Below are 21,579 nucleotides of genomic sequence, written 5' to 3'. Positions count from 1 at the left end.
GCCTGCTATAACCGGCAGGGTGATAAGCTTGAAATTCGAATCTCTGAAACTTTCTGCTTTAAGACCAAGGATGATGAAGCATTCGATATATTCTTTCGATTCACCGCGAGCTACCCGCCTGAGGTTGCAATTCCAAACTTTCCCCGCATATCACAAGACCAGGTCGTTCTCTTAACGAACACGCCAGAGATCCAATAAAAAAAGACGCCCATTCCCAGATCGAATCATGCGCATGGATTTTTTTGGGGTAGGCCAATGCTAATCGCACGCTTGCTTCGCAGCCACTGTAGGTATGTATTATCAAACTTGGCGACAGTGATGTACACCTCCGGGCTATTTTGCGAATGATAAAACGGCGCCTTATATATTATAATGTTAGCGCTTCGTAATGGGTAGCGTCCGATCAACAGAAGGAACTCCCGCCGAGTGTGGATGGCGAGATCACTCTTCAGCCATGCAATCACCTCTTCAGTTTCTTGCCTCATCAGATATCTAGGGCTGGACCTAGATTTGGGGATGATCGACTGACAGATACAGCAGAGAAATGGAGAGGAATAATATCTCGTCGGATATGTAGGAGAGGACTTATATACCGATGAAAGAAAAGCAATCATACAGGAGAGTGTACCTGAACTACAACCTTGTACTTCTTACACCATTGACACTCACATAATTTTCATATAACTCTTAGATAACTTTCAGCCTCTGAAGTTATATGTTATTCAAAGTTCTATCTTCAAGTTGACCTATCCTCTAATCTAACACGCGCCCTTTCGTATCATAAAATATCATCTAGAATTATACGAGGATACTACTTCAAACTGATGTGAATGGCGGTAATCATTTGTACTACACCTAGAGAAAATGGACACAAAGAACAAAGAACGAGGTGCTCAAGGCACAAGCAAACTAAGAGCAGACATATTGAAATTCTATCTCGCAATACCCAGGGCCCATAGCTCAACAATTTCCCCCGTAGCTAGCTAGAGTTTATTGCATTTATTCATGGAATTGATCCGAGGGAAGGGAACTGTAGATTGCATAATGTATTGGGTTCGATTGGTTTGAATCCCGAAATGCAACTAAGCGAAAAGAGGTTGAACTAAGCATGATGATCCTACTTGGAAGCCAGCCTCTGATATTCTTGGTGAATATGCTTATCCTATGCGGTCTAAACTACTTCGGGTAAGGCGCTTCTTGGCCAGCTAATATACACGTGACTTTAGCCACCATTAGCCACATGTAAATTGATTGGATGCCTTCTTACCAAGGCATCACACGGGATAACTAGTCTTCCCTCTGTCGACTCACGACTGAATGACTACACTGTTTTCTGGATGATTGATTAGGTTAGTTACTGTATCTATTCCCATTAAAATTACATACAACATAGTCAGCCAAAATGCTGTCTAAATGATACCCGAAGTAGTATGAACGAGTGTGTAGATACTTCCCACCTGTTGTCCGGCTTGGCTCAAATCAATCGGAGGTGGGAGAAGCACCAAGGAGCCCCTGTAAAATAGATGAGAATAGAAGTGAAAATAAACTGTCCGATGTTGTACAAAGTGAAGACTCTGAATAACTTCACTTTTCACATTCACCTCCCGCCATTGGGGCCATTTATGGCATCATCGTTATCTCCACATTTCTCCACATTTGATAGCTTCTTTATAAATTGCATACAAAATACAACTTGTACTACTCCGCGATCTTTCTCAAAGTACCATCTCACAATGAAATTAATTACTGCCATTGCCGGCCTCGTCGCCGTCGAAGGCGTTGCAGCCCTCAATTTCCAATCCAACCTGCAATCAGTTCTCCAATCCGTACTGAAACCCAACGAAGGACAATTGCGCAAACCAAATATCCTCTTCGTCATCACTGACGACCAAGACTTGCAACTCGACTCAATCTCCTATACCCCCCTAATCTCCAAACATATCCGCGACCAGGGCACCTTTTTCCGCAACCATTTCGTTACAACAGCCCTATGCTGTCCGTCGCGCGTGAGTCTATGGACCGGTCGCCAGGCACACAACACAAATGTGACCGATGTCCATCCACCATACGGCGGATATCCCAAATTCGTTGAGCGTGGTTTCAACGATGATTTCCTCCCACTGTGGCTCCAAGGGGCGGGTTATGATACGTATTACACCGGGAAAATGTTCAACGCACATACCGTGTGGAACTACGACAGCCCACACATCAATGGATTCAATGGATCGGATTTCCTTCTCGATCCTTACACCTATTCTTATCTCAATTCGACTTACCAGCGAAACCATGAACCACCGGTCAGCCACGAGGGTGAACATACCATCGACGTGATCACGGGAAAAGCACTGGGTTTCCTCGATGATGCACTGGCCGGTGAGAGGCCCTTCTTCCTAGCAGTGTCGCCCGTCGCACCACATTCGAATGTCGATCCCGGCGATATCACATCGGGAAACTTTTACATGTCCGCGCCCGTCCCCCTCGAACGACACGAGCATTTGTTCCAGGGTGTCACGGTGCCCCGGACGGCGAATTTCAATCCCGGCCAGGTAAGCGCGGCCCTGATTTAAATTAACGTGTTTGTGTTCGCAAATTCTGACGGATCTTATTTGCTTGCGTAGCCAAGTGGAGTCAGCTGGGTTCACGACCTACCCCTGCAGAACCAATCGGTCGTCGACTACAACGATCACTTTTATCGTTCACGTCTGCGCGCCCTGCAGGGTGTTGATGAATTAGTTGATGGGCTTGTCACCCGGCTAGAGCAGAGTGGTCAGTTGGATAATACTTATATTATCTATACTTCGGATAATGGGTTCCATATTGGCCAGCACAGACTGCCGCCCGGGAAGACTTGCGGGTTTGAGGAGGATATCCGCGTTCCCTTGTTCATCCGTGGACCTGGCATGCCTAAGGGATATGTGCAGGATGCTGTCACTACGCATGTGGACTTGGCGCCGACTTTGTTCCATCTTGCGGGTATACCGCCGAGGGATGATTTCGATGGTACCGCGATTCCTATGACGCCCGAGTTTGAGGGTGAGCGCCATGAACATGTTACGGTGGAGTATTGGGGTTCTGCTGTTGTTGAGGGTTTTTATAGCGGCATTGGTCAGTCTAATGTTTTCATGGTAATTGTGGGATACGTTACTAATTCCAAGGCAGGCCCCGGAGGCTCAACACTGATCCCAAACAACACCTACAAATCCGTCCGCTTACATGGAGACGGATACAGTCTGTACTACTCGGTCTGGTGCAACAATGAACACGAACTGTATGATATGTCGGTGAGTAGATAGTACCTCGGTTCTTCATCACAACGACTAACCCTTTTGCAGACCGATCCATACCAGTTGAATAATCTGTACCCGACTTCCTCCCAGGAGGATCTCAATGAACCGCGCATTCTCGGTCGTAGCTTGACCCAGGCTATCAATCGACTCGACGCTCTATTGATGGTCCTCAAGTCATGCCAGGGTGTGACTTGCATCCATCCGTGGGATGTCCTCCAACCGGTAGACCCGGTTAGTACTCTCCAGGATGCTTTAAATGAGGAGTATGATGGCTTCTATAGCGCACAGCCCCATGTCTCGTTTGACTGGTGTGATGCGGGATACATTGTTGAAGCTGAGGGGCCACAGGTGCCGTTGACTAGTCGACACGGGGTGTCTTGGGATGTGTGGGTGTAATGAAGTAGTTAATTTGCTAATTTTACATTGTAGATAAAGATGCAAATCAAGTATATTCAAGTATTCCAGTTATTCAATGTTCATATCACTATCCAGAGGCCAATGACCCCCAGATCCCCAGGTCCTTGGCAAATCCCAAATCCGTGATTGCGCCATATCTCCCCATCTCGCGACATCAAGAAGTCGTCGCGTCAAAACGCACTCGACGGAGAGTTGGTGCTGTTTAGCACATTTTAACTATATTGACTTACGCAATCCTTTATCTTGTGCTTCTCCTTTTCCTATAAGAACAGTGTTCCTGTAAATCCCCACATAGGAATTGAGCGTCTACACATATTTCCTATTTTGTTCATTTTTGGGGGTTCAAGCTCCTTCAAATCGCAAGATGGCAGATCAAGGCATCTTCGACGAGAAAAACAAAGTAGGGGAGCAGGTCATCGACTCATCTCCAAGTGAGCTTGACCAGGGTATTGTGAAAGATTGGGATGGAGAAGAACCGGCCGTTCGACGGAAGTACGTATAGTTCTTGTCCCTATACCGACTATGAACATATCACTAATAAGTGTCTCTCAGAATCGACTTCATCATCATTCCCATTCTTGCAGCTGCTTTCTTCGCCTTGCAAATGGATCGCGGAAATATCAGCGCCGTTTTGACATCGACTATCACAAAAGACCTCAATATCACAACGAATCAAATCAATGTCGGAACCCAACTGCTCTCTGCTGGAATCGTCCTCTCCGAGATCCCATCGAATATCATTATGCAGCGAATTGGACCCCGTGTGTGGCTGTCGGGTCAATTATTCGCTTGGGGTTTAGTTGCCACGTTCCAGGCCTTTGTTCAATCATATCCTGCGTACCTGGTTACCAGGATTCTGTTGGGATTCTGTGAGGGTGGTTTTATTCCTGGTATGGCAATCGTTATCTTCGCGCTGGATAATCGGCTAATAACCCACAGGCGCCCTATACTACCTCTCTACCTGGTATAAGAAGGAGGAGACGAGTGTTCGCACCAGTTTCTTCTTCTACGGGCAGATGTTCGCATCGGCTACAGCGAGCTTGATATCCGCCGGTCTGCTTCAGCTGAGTGGCACCCATGGTCTGGAAGGGTGGAGATGGATCTTTCTGGGTAAGTGTGGATCGATCTTATACAACCCGAGCTATTCTGACCGACCCTCCAGTCCAGGGCTTAATGACCCTCTTTATCGCAATTGTATTCACCCTCCTCGTGCCTCCATCAGCCGGAGACGGCCGTGCCTTGATCACCTTCGGCCGCTGGAGTTATTTCACTGAGCGCGAGTCGCACATCATTCGTAACCGTGTTCTACTAAATGATCCCCTCAAAGCCAAGGGCCATATCCAGATTTCGGGCGCAGATATCTGGCAGACAGTTAAACAGCCACGAATCATGCAGCACGTTCTCCTGACTTTGGTGTCCATGTCTGGCTTCTCTGGTCTGACCCAATACACACCCAGCATGATAAAAGCGCTGGGGTTCGGTGCCGTTAAGGCGAACGCTTTAGCTTCGGTTCCTGTCTACTGCAGCATGATCTGGCTGATTGCTCTGTCTTTTGCTGCGTGAGTGCTTACTATGACCATTATGCCCACGAGACGGATTCTAACTGCCGACAGAGACAAAACGAGACACCGTGGACCCTTTGTGCTCCTAGCTATCACTTGGAATGTAATTTCCTATGCTTGTCTTCGTACAAGTAATACCCACGCTTCGCTATGGCACCGGTACGGCGTTATTGCTATCGCTAATATTTCCTACTGCAGCATGCAGTGAGTTCCCTACCCCTCGTGTCTATAACCCACCCTGACCAGATATTAGTATTTTGAATGTCGGTTGGCTGTCATTCTACTGCCGGACACCCCAGGAACGAAGCGTTGCCATGGCGTTGGTGATAATGGCTGCCAACTGTGCTGGTATTTCTGGCTCGCAGATCTTCCGCACTTCCGACGCGCCGAAGTACTTGCATGGTCTGACCGCAATTTGCTCCCTTGCTGGTGCCTCATGGGTCATAGCTCTTGTCCTTTGTGTCCAATATTATTTCCGCCGGCAAAAAGCGGTTCCTTCGGATGGAGTGGATGCGAAAGCTTGATAGAATTGGCTATGAAAACCTGCGAAGATTCTCCACTAAAACAGAATCATGTCGAATCAAAAGCATTTTTCATTCTTTTCTGAAACTAGGCACCTAATGGACCCGACCAGTACAAGATAAGCTTGTCGGGTATAAGTCGGCGTAAGCCAGGGGCTTAGTGGGTTTATGTCTGACGTCATGCATACTTGGAAGTAAAGCAGTAACTCCTCAGAGAAGGTAAACATGGAGGATATACGTGTGGGAAAACGTCCACGGGTGTAGGTTGGATATGATATTGTCTACGGTATGCCTTACTCTATCCTCCCTCCCCCCGCTGCCGGTGATTTACAACGTATTTGCCTCCAAATGAAATCTCTTCGCCGGCAAATAATTCAAGACCGTGGTGACAACCCACGCATGAAAATCCACTAACAATCCACTCGACGGGTCGAGTGGACCTTTTCTTCACTTGCTGACCACGTCGCCACATAATAACGCTCCGAGACGGACCCTGATCTCTCCGTGTAGGTGGTTTAAATAGTGGAGGACCCTGCAGGAATGGCTTGTCGATCTCATCCATTGAATTCAGAAACCGTTGAACCCAAATATACATTTTTATTATGTCTTCCACCGATTACAAGTTCGAAGGCTGGGTAGGCCTTGGCCCTGAAGCCGCCGAAGGAAAGATGGTTTGGCAGGAATTCGAGCCGAAGCCATGGGAGGAGAATGATATCGATATCAAGGTCACTCACTGTGGTATCTGTGGCTCGGATTTGCACACTCTGCGCAGTGGATGGGCAGATGGATGGGTATGGCACATTCATTTTGAACATATTCGCATCGAATACAGTTGCTAACACCGGCTTCCACAGGGTGCCACCAACTACCCTTGCTGTGTCGGCCACGAAGTCGTCGGAACAGTTGTCCGCGTCGGATCACAGGCCGAGGGAGATCTCAAGATCGGTGACCGTGTCGGTGTTGGCGCGCAGAGCGGCTCATGCGAGAACAAGGACGGGAAGTGTGGGCCTTGTGCGAATGGCCTCGAACAACACTGCGATAATATGGTCATGACTTACAACGGTACCTATGCCAACGGTGGGACATCGTACGGCGGCTATTCCACATACAACCGCTCTCCTTCGCACTTCGTTATCAAGATCCCGGATGGAATCTCCTCTGCCGATGCAGCACCTATGCTCTGCGGTGGTATTACTACCTACTCGCCTCTGAAGCGAAATGGATGCGGCCCTGGAAAGTCCGTTGGTGTCATTGGTATTGGTGGTCTCGGTCACTTTGCTATTATGTTGGCTAAGGCACTCGGTGCTGATCGCGTCGTCGCTATCTCCCGCAAATCCGATAAGAAGGCCGATGCGATCGAGCTCGGTGCGGATGACTTCATCGCTACCGCTGAGGATAAGGATTGGGCTACCCGCAATGCTAGCTCTCTCGACTTGATCATCTCCACTGCTTCCTCTTCTAAGATGCCTATTGTCCAGTACTGTGGACTTCTCCGTCTCCACGGCACCTTTATTCAGCTTGGTGTCCCCGAGGATGGCGCTCTTGAGATCCCGGCATCCCTGCTCATCAGTAAGGGCCTCAAGCTTGGTGGCTCGTTTATCGGTAGTCCTAGTGAGATCCGGGAGATGCTAGAGTTAGCTGTTGCCAAGGGCGTCAAGCCTTGGATCCAGGAGCGCCCAATGAAGGATGCGAACCAGGCCATCGTCGATATGGAGAATGGTGATGCTCGTTACCGCTATGTTCTTACGCACGAGCAGTGAATCGATCAATTATGAATGAGTGATGAATATGTGCGCCAAATTCAGTTCAAGTGATGGGCGTTTTGAGACAATTTATAGAAGCAGTTAGATTCAAAATAGATGAGAACAGCAACCAACGCTGTATATATGCATATTATGATCATGAAGGAAGTGGAAAGTAGTAATAATTTATACATCTGTCTTTTTGCTGCCAAGGTCCTCGATCCATCGCTTGCCTGTTTGCTTTGACTCTCAACCCGAGGGGCCACTACCTTTCTTTATCCTTTCTTTATCCTCTATGAATATATATACTGGCAGCTAAGCACTCCTCGTCTTGAGACCAACTACATGTTATTATTACATCAAGTGAGCAGAGTTCAATTTGAATATTGTTCAATACTTTGCGATTTCACGTATTAAGATGATTCCCGCTGACCATTTTCCAGGTTCAACTACGATGTGTTTTCAGTGCAATCTTGCCCAGTTCCAAGCATCCAAGTATGCCTTGTCTGGGCAGTTCACCCTCAATCCTCTCTAAAGAAGGAAAGGAGAACATGGATTTTTTGTGAGACAGCGATGAATGGGCTGCGACTCATCTTGTCAAAGGCACCATCTCTCATTGATCTCCCTTTCATTCATCTCGCTTTCATTCTTTGTCGCCATCAAATCGTCGCCACCAATTCCAGTTTCAACCAAGCATCCTTTGGCGGTTTCTTGACTTTATATCACCTCTTTTCAAGCATCCCCGAGAGGCTATGATCCCAGTCTAAGCAATCGCACAGGGTCAAATTCCAATTGTTCAGGTTCCACGGTCCTTCCATTCAAATCAGAGAACTCACTCCACGGGCCTCTGCGAGCGAGTCTCCGAACTTTGGCTGTTTGTCGAAAGCAAGACCAAATACATACATTGACTACAGGTAGGACCTCTCCTTCTGACGGAATTATACATCATAACTAACTAATCATTTGCTAGCTAGATCATCTAAACAAAAAGAAACAGTTCCCCGGAAATTCTACTCCCATCGAAGACATTGACCACCGGCAGCAATTCCCCCAAATCGCTTTCACATCACCCAAATGAGGGCTCTGTATCACCTTATCGACGATGAGGGTCACTACATAAAGCCTCATACAATACTTGCGACTGGCGACGCAGCAGTTGTTGTCCAACGAGAGGACGTGGCAATCAAAATGGCAGTGGTGTACAAGAATAATACGTTGGAGGAAGTGGAACAGAACCGGAGCAAGATCCGACGAGAGCAAGAAGTCTGGCGGCGTCTTCAGCCCAACTTCAATACCCCAGTGGAAGGGATCGTTCATTGCCTCGACCTCCCTGGAGGTACCATCGAGATGAGATACATGTCCGGAGGTACGTTGTCAAAGTGGCTGCGGCACAGGGCACGACCCAGCATCGAGCTTCAGAAGCGGTGGTTTCGCCAGCTTGCCATCGGCCTTCATAATCTTCACCAATCTTGCGTCATTCACAGTGATATTCTCAGCCGTAACATTCTGCTGGATGGTTCATTGAATGTCGCAATTTGTGACCTTGGTGCGTCGAGTATCATGCCCATCGACGCCGTCATGGCAGACGCGGTGGATGATTATAATTGCTCTATCTGGACGGATCTCTGCCAGCTAGGCATCGTGTTCTACGAGATTGCCACCGGGAGACGGACTAGTGTCAGCCTCTATCTCCACGGTGGTAGTGATGACTCTGTCGCTAGGTTTCCATCCCGGGATATGCTTCCCGCCCTGGGCAAGCAAATCTGGGCCCGGGATATTATCGAGACCTGCTGGAGGGAGGGTGGATACGGGGCTGTAGGTGCGGTGGGAATTCTGGCAAAGCTGGATAAAATGCAAGGCTCGCGTCGTCGCTGAGATGTTTTTTATTCAGTTCTGTGTGAGAGTATGAACCTCAAGGGCTCTGCTTAAAATAATATTAAATTTACAATAAGTCGAGACGTTCAAATGAATATGCACTGTCAATTCTGTATGGAATACGGCGTCGCTTTTGAAAAACTACTACTATGCAGTGTACATACTACTATACTCTTAATATTGCTAATAACCTAGCCGCTACAGTTGTAGTATTGTGGGATTCATTTAATGTTCGAAGCAATCCAATGTCAACTAGGCAAATACGAGTGTTCGTTTGTCTGATTCTCTAGCCAATCTTCAAATTTCATTGTCCCTTGTCGCTTTTGTTTTTGCTCCGATTGTTCGCTACTCCGTGGCCAGTATGTTAGCGTAGCCATAATTGAGTGGATAAGTAGGTCCGGAGGAGAGTCTGTGATGGAGAGTTCGAAGTGGTGGATGGTGGTTGATCGTTGATGGTTGGTGATGAAGTGAGCTTGAAGTGAAGTGAGAGTAACTATATTATCAGGGTGTTTTGAGGCTACTGGGGGAGAGAGAGAGAAATAAAAGCATACAAGTCAACCTGAAGATAAAACCCGGAATGATGGGTGAGGTGCACTCTATGTCACTTCCACACTATGGTTGATTTTCTTCCATCGGTCGAGAAGTTCCCTATCCAACTTTCTCTGTCTATCTTGCTAGGTATTATTACTCTGCATTTCTCTGCCGTTTCTGTTATTAACACGATTGGATCCACTATAGTCAAGATGCCGCCGACGATAATTTTCTCCCGAGTCCCTCAAGCATGGGTCGACTGGAGACAGGGAGTTAGTCTTTCAGGGAACGACCAACATCCAAACCAACAAGATCAATGCGAGTGTTATTGTACTACCGCTCTAGACTCAGCCCCAGCTCCAGAATCACATTAAACTAGGATACACTTTTCACAGACGCGCGTGAATGGCTGCGAAATTTCCCCCCTTTTACCTCCTACCTCCAGCAAGTCGCCAATGGGAACGGTATCAAAAAATGTGACCCTAAATGGGTGGACCAAGACCCCTGGGGAAGTGCAATCTTTGAGATTGTAGCCATTGAGCAGCATCGGGTCTCGGTGGCTATCGGCTCACATCTAGCTTGCTCTAAGAAGCAGCGTAAGGCGCTCATCGACGAGAAATCCGTGAATATGGTCCTAGTGGCTTTTCTCACGTTCCTCGGCGCGAGGTACCCGTCGATGAAAGGCACCTGGACACCCTGCCAGAGTACTGATGGGCGTGATGGGCGAAAGTGTCATCACTCGCCGGTAGGAGTCCTCTTTATACCCTCAACTGGCCTAGGCTAGAAATGCTAACATTATAAAATATAGTCATTTCGTTATCGCTCAGGATGGCATTGAGCTATCTATCAATATAGCGACATGTGATGCCACCTACCTTAGGTGGCTGAAGAGCAAGCGCCCTTCTCGCTTGCACAAGGATAATTTTCTTGACAATGAGACAGTACAGGTCATGGTTCTTGAATAGTGTGGCAGACATGGAAGATTTGGGTCGTCATAAGCATTGTGATGAGCGATTGTTTGGGCCTCTTGTTCTACGCCCTGAGGTAGAATGGGAAGGCGAAGGCGAGGGAGGCAACCCCGTAAGTTGAAGATCATGATCCCTGTCCTGTTCACTCTCATGGAAGCTCTCATGGAAGCTCTCATGGCAACTCTCATGGCAACTCTCATGGCAACTCTCAATTCTTGAAACACTACTGGGGGCTTTGTACACTGGCTGACATCTCGCGGTATAGCCTCTAAAACCTGAATCCGGCCCGCGCGGCCGAGGACACTGGGGAAATATCGATACGACTGGCAGAAAGGGGGGGGGACCGCCTTCTGAGCGACTGCCTTCGAGCGGTGTTTATTCTTACAAAGAAAGAACTATCCTAGGAATATTAAGCATCCATCCATCAGTGGAAGTCTAACCCACACCCACTGTGGATCAGCACTCCTCCCGCAGACGACCAGGACGGCCCGACCAGAAATAACTCTGTGCGGACATGTGAAGCATGTCAATTCTTTTCGAAGAAACCGACTGCGGGGCCGTCTCGACGTATTCAAGAGCTAGAGCCTCTGAACATGATTGGGATGGATTTCCTCGGGCCGATAAAGCCTCAGTGTTCCATAGGGGCAAGATATGTGCTCGTCGTGATAGATTACTTCTCCAGGTTCATCTGGGCCTGGGCGACGGAAGGCGCCGGAGGCTCAGAGGTCGAGCGTTTCTTTGAGATTGTCTTCTTTTTCATGATTTTTCGATCTTTCGGACTCTTCTTGTATGAATATTCGTGTTGTCTTATCGATGTCTCTGGTCTTCTGTAGGAATATGGGTTCCGGTGATTTTGCAGAAGCAACTTCTCTCTTGTATCAGGACAAGCGAGGGTCCCTCGGATATTTCGAACGTCTGCCCCGTCCGATCGAGGGTGGGTCATCGGGGCTCCTAGAAACCCTCCTGATCGGAGAGCTCCTCGATATCCTCTGGATCATCGATCACTCGTTGAAGGATCTCGTCCACTCCTTCTTCATCAATGCATATCACTGGCAGCTCTTCCAAACACTCGATTGGAGCAAGTGCGGTATCTAGCTCGATCGGGATACTATCGGTTCCTCGGATCGTCACTTGTCCCTTACCGTAATCGACTGCATGTTGCGGAGAAGATGGACTGGATTATACAGTCTGGTAGCCATCTAGCAAGAATAGGATAGCATTGGTTTATTCCAATCAATCTTAGTTCCAAAGTTCATCCGCATGCGTATGGGAATCTTCTCAACCTTCTCCAGAAGCTCGACAATTCTTATCCTTGGGGGGGGGGGGGGCACTAACCACTTTATTCTCATTGTGGGGTCGACTGGGGGTGAGTTAACACGCCAGCCATGATCGTACGGAATACGTTGACTAGATAAAAGATTATATTCATTTTATAAAACATCGTATGTATTCTTCCGTTCGTGAAGTACGCGTGGATCTTATATATGGCGTGCTTTATCACTCCGATGAGCACAACTTAGCTAAACCTTGCATAATATTTATCCGCAGGTGACACCCCCCTCAATGCTATTTTCTAGTTCGACGCTCTTAAATTCACAACATGGCCCATATCGAAAGCGACACGGTTGGGTCGGGGCCTTCGGGTAACATAGGACCCCAGGGTATCGATGCCAATAGCCATGCCCAAGACGAAGAGAGTCCATTACTCCCGCCATCTAATACAGAGCCTAAGCTCAAAGCATTAGCAGGTGTTGGGACAATTATCGCAGTGCTTCTGCTCGGTACGAAAATTGGCGATACACGAAGACCGGAGAGCTAATCGAAAATAGGCGAATTCGTTTCCAATGCCGATGCGACACTTGTCATGGCGGCGGCAGGCCGGATCTCCTCCGAATTCAATCGTCTGCGCGATGCTAGTTGGCTCTCAACGGGCTATACGTTGGGTCTTTGTGCTGCACAACCAATGGTGAGTGGGCGTGACCCGCACCGGAGACATATCAAGGTCTGATTATCGCCCAGTATGGAAAATTGAGTGATATCTACGGTCGCAAGCCAATGTTGCTGCTCTCATATCTGTTATTCGCAGTTGGCTGTATATTGAGGTAGGCAAAATCCTGATCCAACAGCCGAAATGCAAATCTGATCATGTATAGCGGCATCGGAACCCGAATGTGGGTGGTGGTTTTCGGTCGCGCGATCAGCGGAATGGGCGGTGCCGGAATCATGACCATCAGCTCCATTATCATCACAGATATTGTTCCAAAGCGCGAGGTCGCTACTTGGAGAGCATATGTGAACATTGCCATGACGCTTGGACGTAGTCTGGGAGGTCCGTTGGGTGGTTGGCTGAGCGATACCATCGGATGGAGATGGTGAGTTTCCACTTATCCGATAGCTGTATGTATTTTCTGACCACATCCCAGGTTGTTCATCCTACAAGCTCCGTTCCTCGCTCTGGCTGCAGCTCTCGTGGTTGTTAAACTGAACGTCGGTGAGAAAACAAACTCCACCAAAGTGAACAAACTCGCCCAGGTCGATTTCCTCGGAACCGGACTGCTAGGCTCATCCATTATCGCAATGACCACACTCCTCGACCAGGGCGGGAAGTCCTTCCCGTGGAGCTCATGGTGGACAGTCCTCCTAGCAGGCGGGGGGGCATTACTCCTGGTCACCTTTGTGCTCGTGGAAGCCTACATAGCCCCCGAACCGATCTTCAACCTCCGCATTCTCCGGCGCACGAACGTATCAATGGCATACATAATCGGCGCTCTTCAGATCTCCGCGCAGCTGGGAATGATGTTCTCTGTCCCACTATATTTTCAAGTAACACAGCGCGCATCGACCACAGTAGCGGGCGTGCATCTCATTCCAGCAGTGATAGGAAATACTCTCGGCGGATTAGTAGTGGGGATATTCATTCGGCGCACGGGACAATTCAAAATTATGCTCGTCATCGGCGGTCTAGTTGCCGCCATTTCCTACCTGCTCCTTTACCTCCGCTGGGATGGACACAGCGGCTTCTGGGAGTCACTATTTATTCTTCCCGGTGGACTTGGCACGGGAATCGCATCAGCCTCATCGTTTATTGCCATGTCTGCCATGCTGCCAGTTGAGGAAATTGCCATGGCGACGGCGGGATATATGCTTATTGTGGGATTTTCCATGACGGCGGGTGTGACTACGTCCAATTCTGTTCTAGGGATGGAGTTCCAGCGGCAGTTGAGGCTTAATCTTAACGGACCTGGCTCGGAGAAGGTACGCACTTTCTTGGCGAAGCTAATTTGGTCTGATGTTAATTGCTCTAGGTTATTCAACGTGCGATGGCTGATACAAACTATATCGCGCACCTAAGTGGCCATCTGCGGGAGACTGTGGTGGCTTGCTATGTTTTGGGACTTAAGCATACATATCGTGGGTTGATGGATTCTAACGCATTTGGTATCTTCCACTGACGTGCTATAGTTGTTTCCCTTGGCTTTTCGCTTTTGGCGTCATTCAGCGGGCTGTTTATTACGCGCCATCAAATCTAGATTCCGTTCATCGGAACTTCATAACTATATGCAATCCAAATATAAACCCGCTACAAAGTATGCCAGTCTCCTATAGTAACGCATCGTCTGTTCTGTGCAGGTCACTGCCTTATATAACATTGGAACGTATATCACATTGTGACACCAACATATACTTTCACACTTAGAATTACAGATCAGGTAGCCAACCAAAAGGTTTCTACTCCTCCGGAATAGTTTCGTGTAGCTCCTCAGTAGCTTTCTTCTTCCCGGCCTCAGTCACGTTAGGATTGTGCTGCGCGCTATATAGGCCAATTAGCATATGCGAAGAACATCCCAACACTTATACTCACGCCTTATACCCAGCTGCGACCCTCGTTGGGTCTTTCTTCCGATCGCCTCTTGCCTGAAATAGTTCCTCGCGAGGCTTATCACCGCCGAGCTCATTAAGCCTGTCGTGTGCATGCTGCTTTGCCTGTTCTGAAACTCTCGGGTTGCTCAGCGTGCTATAAAAGATAAGCTTGCTAATTAGATATGCTCATGGGTATCACAAAAGTGAGTACTTACGCCTTGTACCCACGCATTTCGTTCACTCTTTCCTCTGTTGTCGACATGTTGGTTTGACTAAGACGTTTTTAACGGAGTGACAATAAAGAACTTGATTTCAGGTTTCATCGGCTCTCGATTTGATCTTATATGGAGTCCTCACACATCATCCCTCCGTCATTACGTCCTGCGGCGATTTATTCGCTATTTTGATATAATTATGATGTGATGGCCGCATCACCGTACCAGCCTATCGGTAAGGTTAGCCCGATCAGATAATAGTTCAAACGGCAGCGCCTACACAATGGACACGCGGTGGTTGTGTTCGAACAGCTAATACTCAAATAAACACTCATTATGATGGTGCTATTCTACGACGATAGAAGGAATAAAGCATGCACAATCTTCAATTGAGGTATCCAAAACTTCAGTTATCACCTCCAGGTATCACTAATCGTGACAGCTGTGGTACCACACGTGGCGGGAACAGTGTATGACAGGTTCGGGTCACTCTCCCATGTAATAGTGCCATCACTCGCCACCTGGATATACTTGTAGGTAAACCCAGTGCCCACTGGAAGTGTCACAGTCACGAACCACAAAGGGTTGCTCGTAGTGTACAAAGAAGAGCTCAGCGCAATAGCACTGCTTGGGAGCCAGGAGCCAAGCTCGGAGATAGATCCAGCAAGCTTGATGTTCTGGCCATACACAGTAGTGGCAATCACGTTGAATGTCACTGCAACGGCTGTTGGAGTAGTGCATGGTGCTGTGGTCGAGGTTGTCTTCGCAGACGTAGTGGTAGTAGTTCCGCTGCCTGATCTACTAGTCAAAGTGGTTGGCCAGGCGGTGTTTGTTGCACTGCTGAAAGTACCAACATCCGAAGTGTACTGGCATTGGCCAGGTACACTGCTGGCAGATATCTCACCCCATGGTGCAGGAACTATCGCATTCCGACGGTCATTGGCGGTAAGCAGGGCTGCGTAGGACCAAGTCAGGTCACGAGCCGAGAGTTGCGAGCCGTCTGACTTGGAGAATTGCTCAGACAAGGAGCCATTGGATGTAGCGTATTGTTCCTAGGATATCTGTCAGTTGAGGTGGTCAATAGTCGATGGCATGCAACATACCACAATACTGAAATATCCATCCGCATATGCCGTGACAGCGCTCAGAATCGAGGTGTATGCATCACTGGACGAGGAGTAGGTACCGGTCGCAGCGGAGCTGTACAGATCCTGGAAGAAGCCGAGAGAGACAGAGGTGATTGTCAAAGAACCGATACGCTTCCACGTATATAACGCATCGTACAACTGCTCGGCCGCAGCCAATGTGCATAGGTACCAAGGGTTACCATTGTAGTATGTGTCCTCCGGGTATCGACCAACAGAAACAGCCTTGCCCGCAGCAATACCAGAGTTGACAGGATAGATCGCCCGGAATGAATCAGTCACAACTTTGTGGTTTGCGAGTGCTCTAGCTGAGCAAGGCTGGAATGTGGTGTCATCGCATCCGGCCTCTGGGTCGAAAGTTTGAATGGTGCCGAGTAGCGTGTTGGCGTCTTTTCCAGAGCGGCCACCACCAAAGTTGGCCAGGATATAAGACCCAGTCCAGAAAGACTGTAGGAAGCACAAGACCTCTGGGGCCTGAGAGTCACAGTACGAACACGAGGAACCAACCTGGCTTGCGAACGTGCTTCCCTCCACCAAGGCGCGATGCTGAGCTGCGACAGTAAAGAACGATGAGCCAGAAACTTCTTCCCAGAGATCTATAGGGTATTAGAAATGCGCGCAACTAAATTTTGAGGTATAATAACCAAATCCAGTCTGATTCCAGTATTGGGCAACATAGGAGAGATCGTTGCGCACAACGGGCCAGACAATGTTGGTCGCGTAAGTGGTGTACCCATTATCCTAAATGGGTTAGCAATGCAAAAGCCAACAGATTCGGGGTTTTATACAATGAGCCATTGGCCAAACGAGACCAATGCAGTGGCTCGCAAGGCCGGTCCATCACGCTGAGGACGACCCCAAGAGTCAGTGAAGGCTGTCTCGTCGACGTTGAACTTAGGCTCCCCCAATCCACTGCCGCCAGAAAGATCTCCAGATGGATTGGATACCGTCTGGATATAGGCCTGCGCATCAATGTATTCTTCAATAATATCTAACAACCCGCTGTCACCGTTCTTGAACATATCGACCAGAGTTTTGAACACCAGAGCCGAGTCACGAGTCCAAGTATAGTAGTCTGTAGGCCAGTTAAGTTAGTTTTCCGCTGCCATAAATAGCTATCCAATACTTACAGTCAGGGTCGGAGGTACTCGGGCTGGCGACTACAATGCCAGGCTTTGCAGTCGCAGCATAGGCACCAGCAGATCCAATGTTATCGAGGATACCCTGTTTTGCCACTGCTGTCTCAGACACCAACCAGGTGTCCAGACTGCCTGTCGCACGAGGGACCAATATCTGTGGTGCAGCTACAACAGCGTAGCCAAGAGTAAGCACCCAAAGAGCAGCCCAAAAGTGAGAAGCCATCATGGTGTCAGAAGGTAAGTTGGTTTGGGATTATTGTGGGGGCCGCACCTGCTTTTATAGCGGGGACAGGCAAGTGGATTCAACGCACTTGGAATTCCAAGGCAGATCAATGCACTTGTGTGGGACTTGCATGACAGCACATTGTTTCAGAGACAATGAGCTCCGGGGCGAGAGAAATGCCGTCAATCAGAGGTCCAATATTTCCCCGCTACATCACCGTCAGCTTGGAATATAATCCCAGCGCTACTCGAGGGCTTCATTGCTAACTCTTCAAATGTCCGGCCTATCATTACTCTCTTCAGCAGGCGGATCGAATATCTCCCGAGACAGATGGAGGTCTTACTGTCCGACCATTGATCTTCATCCCAATCGCTTAGATCAGCCACGTTAGAATCAACTTCACCCCCAATATTTGATCCCGTTGAATCTCCGCCCCTTGTCATTTTCACCGCATAATCCGGGGTGGTGGCTGATATCCACCAATCACCAGGTTAAATTATCCCCGTCACCAGCCCGGCAGATCTGCCTCGGAACTAGCACTTTGGTGAAAGGCGGCTTACATGTGAGTTGGACGCGACATTTCTTGGCTGCCATGGTTCTCTGAAAGGAATTTGGAACTTTTCGTCTGCTCTAATTAACCGATTGGGTTTGAACTAGGCAAAGCCTACATCGGTGTATATTACCGTGAACAAAAGCTTGTCTTATGCTGACCTAGATGAGATAACGGCAATACAAGTCGAAGGTATAAATCGGGTCTGGCTGCTAACTCCGTTGATTCATCTAAGAACTTCACCAACGCACATGTCTCGCTTTGTTCATGGCCGCAAACAAATAAGGCGGGCAGCTCGCCGGTCACTACAGTGCTTTCCAACGCCGGGTTATCCGGATCCTCCTACACATTGTCAACAAGTTGGAGCGGGTATTCATCTGGCACCCAGCTGATGGAGATGTACAAGTATCACACGCCTCGTCGGAATGACCATCCAGCACAAATTCCTCAAGAAGACAGCCGGATCTGCAGCTGCAACGTGGGAAAGCGATCATAATCGGTCTTATACGGTGCCGACTGGGTGTTCTGGAAGTACAGCCACTGTGACGGCGAGCTGGAACTGAATTGGGAGTTAGTCCTGATGACAGATTTTGCTTAGAGATCGATGAATCCATCCCTGAATTTTGCGAATGTCATTAATAACCGCCTAAATTTTATGAGCACAACCGTGCAGACCAAATCCCAGATCAGATCCTAGGTTAATATAAACATAATTCGTGAAGCTCCTAATATACTCCCTTGTGCTCCCTTGTATTCCCATATAGAACGCGGCAGGATCGCCATGATCTGTTCATAACTATCCTGATGAAAGTCATCCGGCATGAGGGCACCACGGTCGATGGAAAAATTCATCAGCGACTGGTTATTACCCCATTGTGGCCAATGCATATAATCTCTAGCCTTTGCATTGGGGTCCTGCTCATAGACAAACGACAAGCAGTATGAGTGTGGAGATTTGGATCCGTAGTTTGGTAGGACCCCATAGAACATCTGCACAATATCGGATCCGTGAAAAGTCCCTAGGAAGGGAAGACCATGATAATACGAGGATAGATATGACCACGAAGGAACATCTTGTTTCGCTTTGGGGGCGTAGTTTATGAATGCCCGGCGCATGAGGGTGGAAGAGACATCGCCCAGGATGGCGGCCAGTCGTTTATATGTACCAGTTGTAAGCGAATCCCGTGCGGAAGGGTGAGCCGTCTTCTTCGTTATCTTGGTAGGTGGCGACGAAATCTGTAAGCTGTTGTCGCGAGGCGTCGAAGAAAAATAGGTTCTGTAGATAGTCGAGGATACGATCGGTAGTCGTCAAATTGTTCTGATATAGAGCAAAGATAGTACCTTCGGCACTCTGTGCTGCTGGCAACTGAGGTGCAGTGGAAGAAACATAGCCGCAAATTCAAGCGGCAGATCAGCCGGTGCACTAGCCATGCGATGATAATGGGCGCAAAGAATCTTTCCCATGTATACCATGTGTAGCAACGGTGCTTGGATAGCATAATCTGCCGAGAAGATTTGCAGGTGGCCGCCGAGAGGAATGCACGTCGGATAAATAATGTTCCGACCGGGCCTACTTGACCGATACAAGGGGCATATCCATTTCCCACCATGACACCGTGTGAGTTAAAAGGTACTTTTTCGGGGGAATATCCTGCTTTTCTAGGCAAATAGGCCAATGGCACATGAGGTGGGAAGAGCTCTCTCACCGAATGAACTCAATAGGTTGGTTTTGACATTTTGATTGCTTCTGTATCATACTCTGTATCAGCAGGTCTGCGTGATATGAGAGACATGAAAAGAGATCGTGGCCCCTAGGAAACCCCCATACCTGCGATGTATCGAGGTAAATCCATCTCGCATATAAGTTTCTCATCCCCAATCCCGTCATGGCCACGAGGATGTGCCTGGGTGGTCATGACGGCTCGTTTCTTGGGCAAGATTGAGTTTATTCACGTTGACCAACAAATATCGAATATACTGCATTGTTCAGGTCAGTGTGAACTATTCATGATGAGCGCTTCAAGTCAATGATTGGCTTTTTCGGAAACTCAGGTGTCATTACGTGCATATTACACGTGCTTATTGAACTTATATAGGCGCGGCCTACGTGTATCCCGATTCTATTAGTTCTATCACTCACTGCCAAAATGGATCGTCTCCCGTATGAACTTCTCCGAATGATTATAGAGTATCTTTTTTCAACAACGAGATTCCTTTCTGTTTACAGTATTGCGTGAGAACACGCGTGAAGTCTCAGGGGAAACGTGCAATATCTATGTTAAACAGGCCATTATCTTTGCGGAAACTGCTGCACGAAGAGTGGACTGTCGAGCACCATTTCATGCGTCCCACTGTGAATAACTGGTCATGGCGATGGAATCAAAGCCAAATTCGCCATCTTCAAGACTGGAAGTTCGTGTCAAGGATATGTAGAAGATTCAGCTTGTTGGGCAAGCCGTTGTTTTTTCAGATGAAGACTTTTGCCATCCTGCCAATGGAAAAGAAGAATTGGCAAAGTATGCCCATCTTCGTCGGCAATGACAATCGAATTGCCCTGCTATACATTGAAAGGATGGTTCTCATGGAATCTAAATTCAATTACCAGCCCCTCCTTCTCTTGCCACAACGTCTGAAAGGATTCTCGCGACTAAGGCAGATTGATTACGCCTTCACATTCAGCAGGAAAACCACTCGTGATTTTTTTGACCGAGTGATACAATCGAAAGTGCGGCGAAAGGCACCCGCTGAGATGCTTGACCTTTTCCGCATTCTCGGAGTCAAAGTAGATGAATTGGATATCGGTATTATCGAGGTAGGGATTTACCCCGTTGATAAAATTGAAAGCGTAATTCATTACCCGTGCATTCGAGACCTAAGATGGTGGACTCTGATCGGTCCAAATAGAAGGGGGTTAACCGACAGGTGACCAGCCGAAGAGTGGCTGAAAGGCTGAATTGCATCATGACATTTGAGATTATTTTTCGAGTCAAAGGAACTTTCGCCTCGCTTTGTTTACTATTCAACCCACCAGTGGGAGTTCTTCACTCGAGAATAGATTGAGGGAGGAACAGGTTGTGACGGTCACATCTGTGATTTTCTTTTTTTTTTTCTGATATAATACATCTCAATATCTCCCCCTGAGCCTATTTTGGATCCTTCATCGAATCTCTCAGAGCTGACAACGATCCAGTCGACCAAAACTCAGAAATAGTTTCGTATGACTGAGGGCACTTTGTCGGGATCTCACAAGAAAGTATGTAAGAGGCGATGGACGATTCCTCAGTTGGCCGGCGGCTATGGTACCCCTGGGATGATTGCTCAGCGAGACATGAGTACAGTTCCGAAGATGGGGAGGAAGTCTTGCTGGGAGGTGATGCGATTGTTGGGGGGGGGCGCTTTCTCGGTTGTTTCACAGACATGGCGGGCAATGGCCGTCCTCGAGTTTAGCATCGACAGGGGTTTTGGTCGACTGGATCGTTGTCAGCTCTGAGAGATTCGATGAAGGATCCCAAATAGGCTCAGGGGGAGATATTGAGATGTATT

General features: G+C 48.2%; 9 protein-coding genes across 9 annotated transcripts; 6 read left to right on the top strand and 3 right to left on the bottom strand.

The window, feature by feature from the left end:
- Positions 1 to 1,733: 1,733 nt before the first annotated feature.
- Positions 1,734 to 3,683, top strand: N7518_001163 (sulfatase family protein; the record flags this gene model as incomplete). Its single annotated transcript, XM_057182091.1, has 4 exons — positions 1,734 to 2,546; positions 2,619 to 3,105; positions 3,160 to 3,281; positions 3,333 to 3,683. 4 exons carry the CDS (start codon positions 1,734 to 1,736, stop codon positions 3,681 to 3,683), a joined length of 1,773 nt encoding a protein of 590 aa, XP_057043541.1.
- Positions 3,684 to 4,068: 385 nt separating this feature from the next.
- N7518_001162 (uncharacterized protein) lies at positions 4,069 to 5,790 on the top strand (the record flags this gene model as incomplete). The annotated part of the gene is made up of 6 exons (XM_057182090.1): positions 4,069 to 4,196; positions 4,257 to 4,594; positions 4,644 to 4,814; positions 4,867 to 5,263; positions 5,318 to 5,470; positions 5,520 to 5,790. The coding sequence occupies 6 exons, from the start codon at positions 4,069 to 4,071 to the stop codon at positions 5,788 to 5,790; spliced, it is 1,458 nt and encodes a 485-aa protein (XP_057043540.1).
- A 599-nt stretch (positions 5,791 to 6,389) lies between these two features.
- On the top strand, positions 6,390 to 7,547 carry N7518_001161 (NAD(P)-dependent alcohol dehydrogenase; the record flags this gene model as incomplete). The annotated part of the gene is made up of 2 exons (XM_057182089.1): positions 6,390 to 6,578; positions 6,642 to 7,547. 2 exons carry the CDS (start codon positions 6,390 to 6,392, stop codon positions 7,545 to 7,547), a joined length of 1,095 nt encoding a protein of 364 aa, XP_057043539.1.
- Positions 7,548 to 8,603: 1,056 nt separating this feature from the next.
- Positions 8,604 to 9,404, top strand: N7518_001160 (uncharacterized protein; the record flags this gene model as incomplete). Its single annotated transcript, XM_057182088.1, has 1 exon — positions 8,604 to 9,404. The coding sequence occupies one exon, from the start codon at positions 8,604 to 8,606 to the stop codon at positions 9,402 to 9,404; it is 801 nt and encodes a 266-aa protein (XP_057043538.1).
- Positions 9,405 to 10,185: 781 nt separating this feature from the next.
- N7518_001159 (uncharacterized protein) lies at positions 10,186 to 11,998 on the top strand (the record flags this gene model as incomplete). The annotated part of the gene is made up of 5 exons (XM_057182087.1): positions 10,186 to 10,207; positions 10,331 to 10,680; positions 10,878 to 11,015; positions 11,332 to 11,690; positions 11,737 to 11,998. The coding sequence occupies 5 exons, from the start codon at positions 10,186 to 10,188 to the stop codon at positions 11,996 to 11,998; spliced, it is 1,131 nt and encodes a 376-aa protein (XP_057043537.1).
- Positions 11,999 to 12,503: 505 nt separating this feature from the next.
- Positions 12,504 to 14,355, top strand: N7518_001158 (uncharacterized protein; the record flags this gene model as incomplete). The annotated part of the gene is made up of 6 exons (XM_057182086.1): positions 12,504 to 12,684; positions 12,733 to 12,869; positions 12,923 to 13,005; positions 13,057 to 13,275; positions 13,327 to 14,158; positions 14,209 to 14,355. 6 exons carry the CDS (start codon positions 12,504 to 12,506, stop codon positions 14,353 to 14,355), a joined length of 1,599 nt encoding a protein of 532 aa, XP_057043536.1.
- A 277-nt stretch (positions 14,356 to 14,632) lies between these two features.
- On the bottom strand, positions 14,633 to 15,026 carry N7518_001157 (Con-6 family protein; the record flags this gene model as incomplete). Its single annotated transcript, XM_057182085.1, has 3 exons — positions 14,633 to 14,714; positions 14,766 to 14,918; positions 14,980 to 15,026. 3 exons carry the CDS (start codon positions 15,024 to 15,026, stop codon positions 14,633 to 14,635), a joined length of 282 nt encoding a protein of 93 aa, XP_057043535.1.
- A 366-nt stretch (positions 15,027 to 15,392) lies between these two features.
- N7518_001156 (putative glucan 1,4-alpha-glucosidase) lies at positions 15,393 to 17,489 on the bottom strand (the record flags this gene model as incomplete). Its single annotated transcript, XM_057182084.1, has 5 exons — positions 15,393 to 16,031; positions 16,083 to 16,720; positions 16,769 to 16,865; positions 16,913 to 17,199; positions 17,255 to 17,489. The coding sequence occupies 5 exons, from the start codon at positions 17,487 to 17,489 to the stop codon at positions 15,393 to 15,395; spliced, it is 1,896 nt and encodes a 631-aa protein (XP_057043534.1).
- Positions 17,490 to 19,192: 1,703 nt separating this feature from the next.
- N7518_001155 (Extracellular lipase) lies at positions 19,193 to 19,467 on the bottom strand (the record flags this gene model as incomplete). Its single annotated transcript, XM_057182083.1, has 2 exons — positions 19,193 to 19,354; positions 19,378 to 19,467. 2 exons carry the CDS (start codon positions 19,465 to 19,467, stop codon positions 19,193 to 19,195), a joined length of 252 nt encoding a protein of 83 aa, XP_057043533.1.
- Between the last annotated feature and the right edge of the window lie 2,112 nt (positions 19,468 to 21,579).

Source organism: Penicillium psychrosexuale (genome assembly GCF_028828465.1).
Source record: "Penicillium psychrosexuale strain IBT 29551 chromosome Unknown utg000002l, whole genome shotgun sequence".
Classification (NCBI taxonomy): Eukaryota; Fungi; Ascomycota; class Eurotiomycetes; order Eurotiales; family Aspergillaceae; genus Penicillium; species Penicillium psychrosexuale.
Note: the sequence above shows the minus strand (reverse complement) of the source record. Positions and strands in the feature narration are given on the sequence as shown.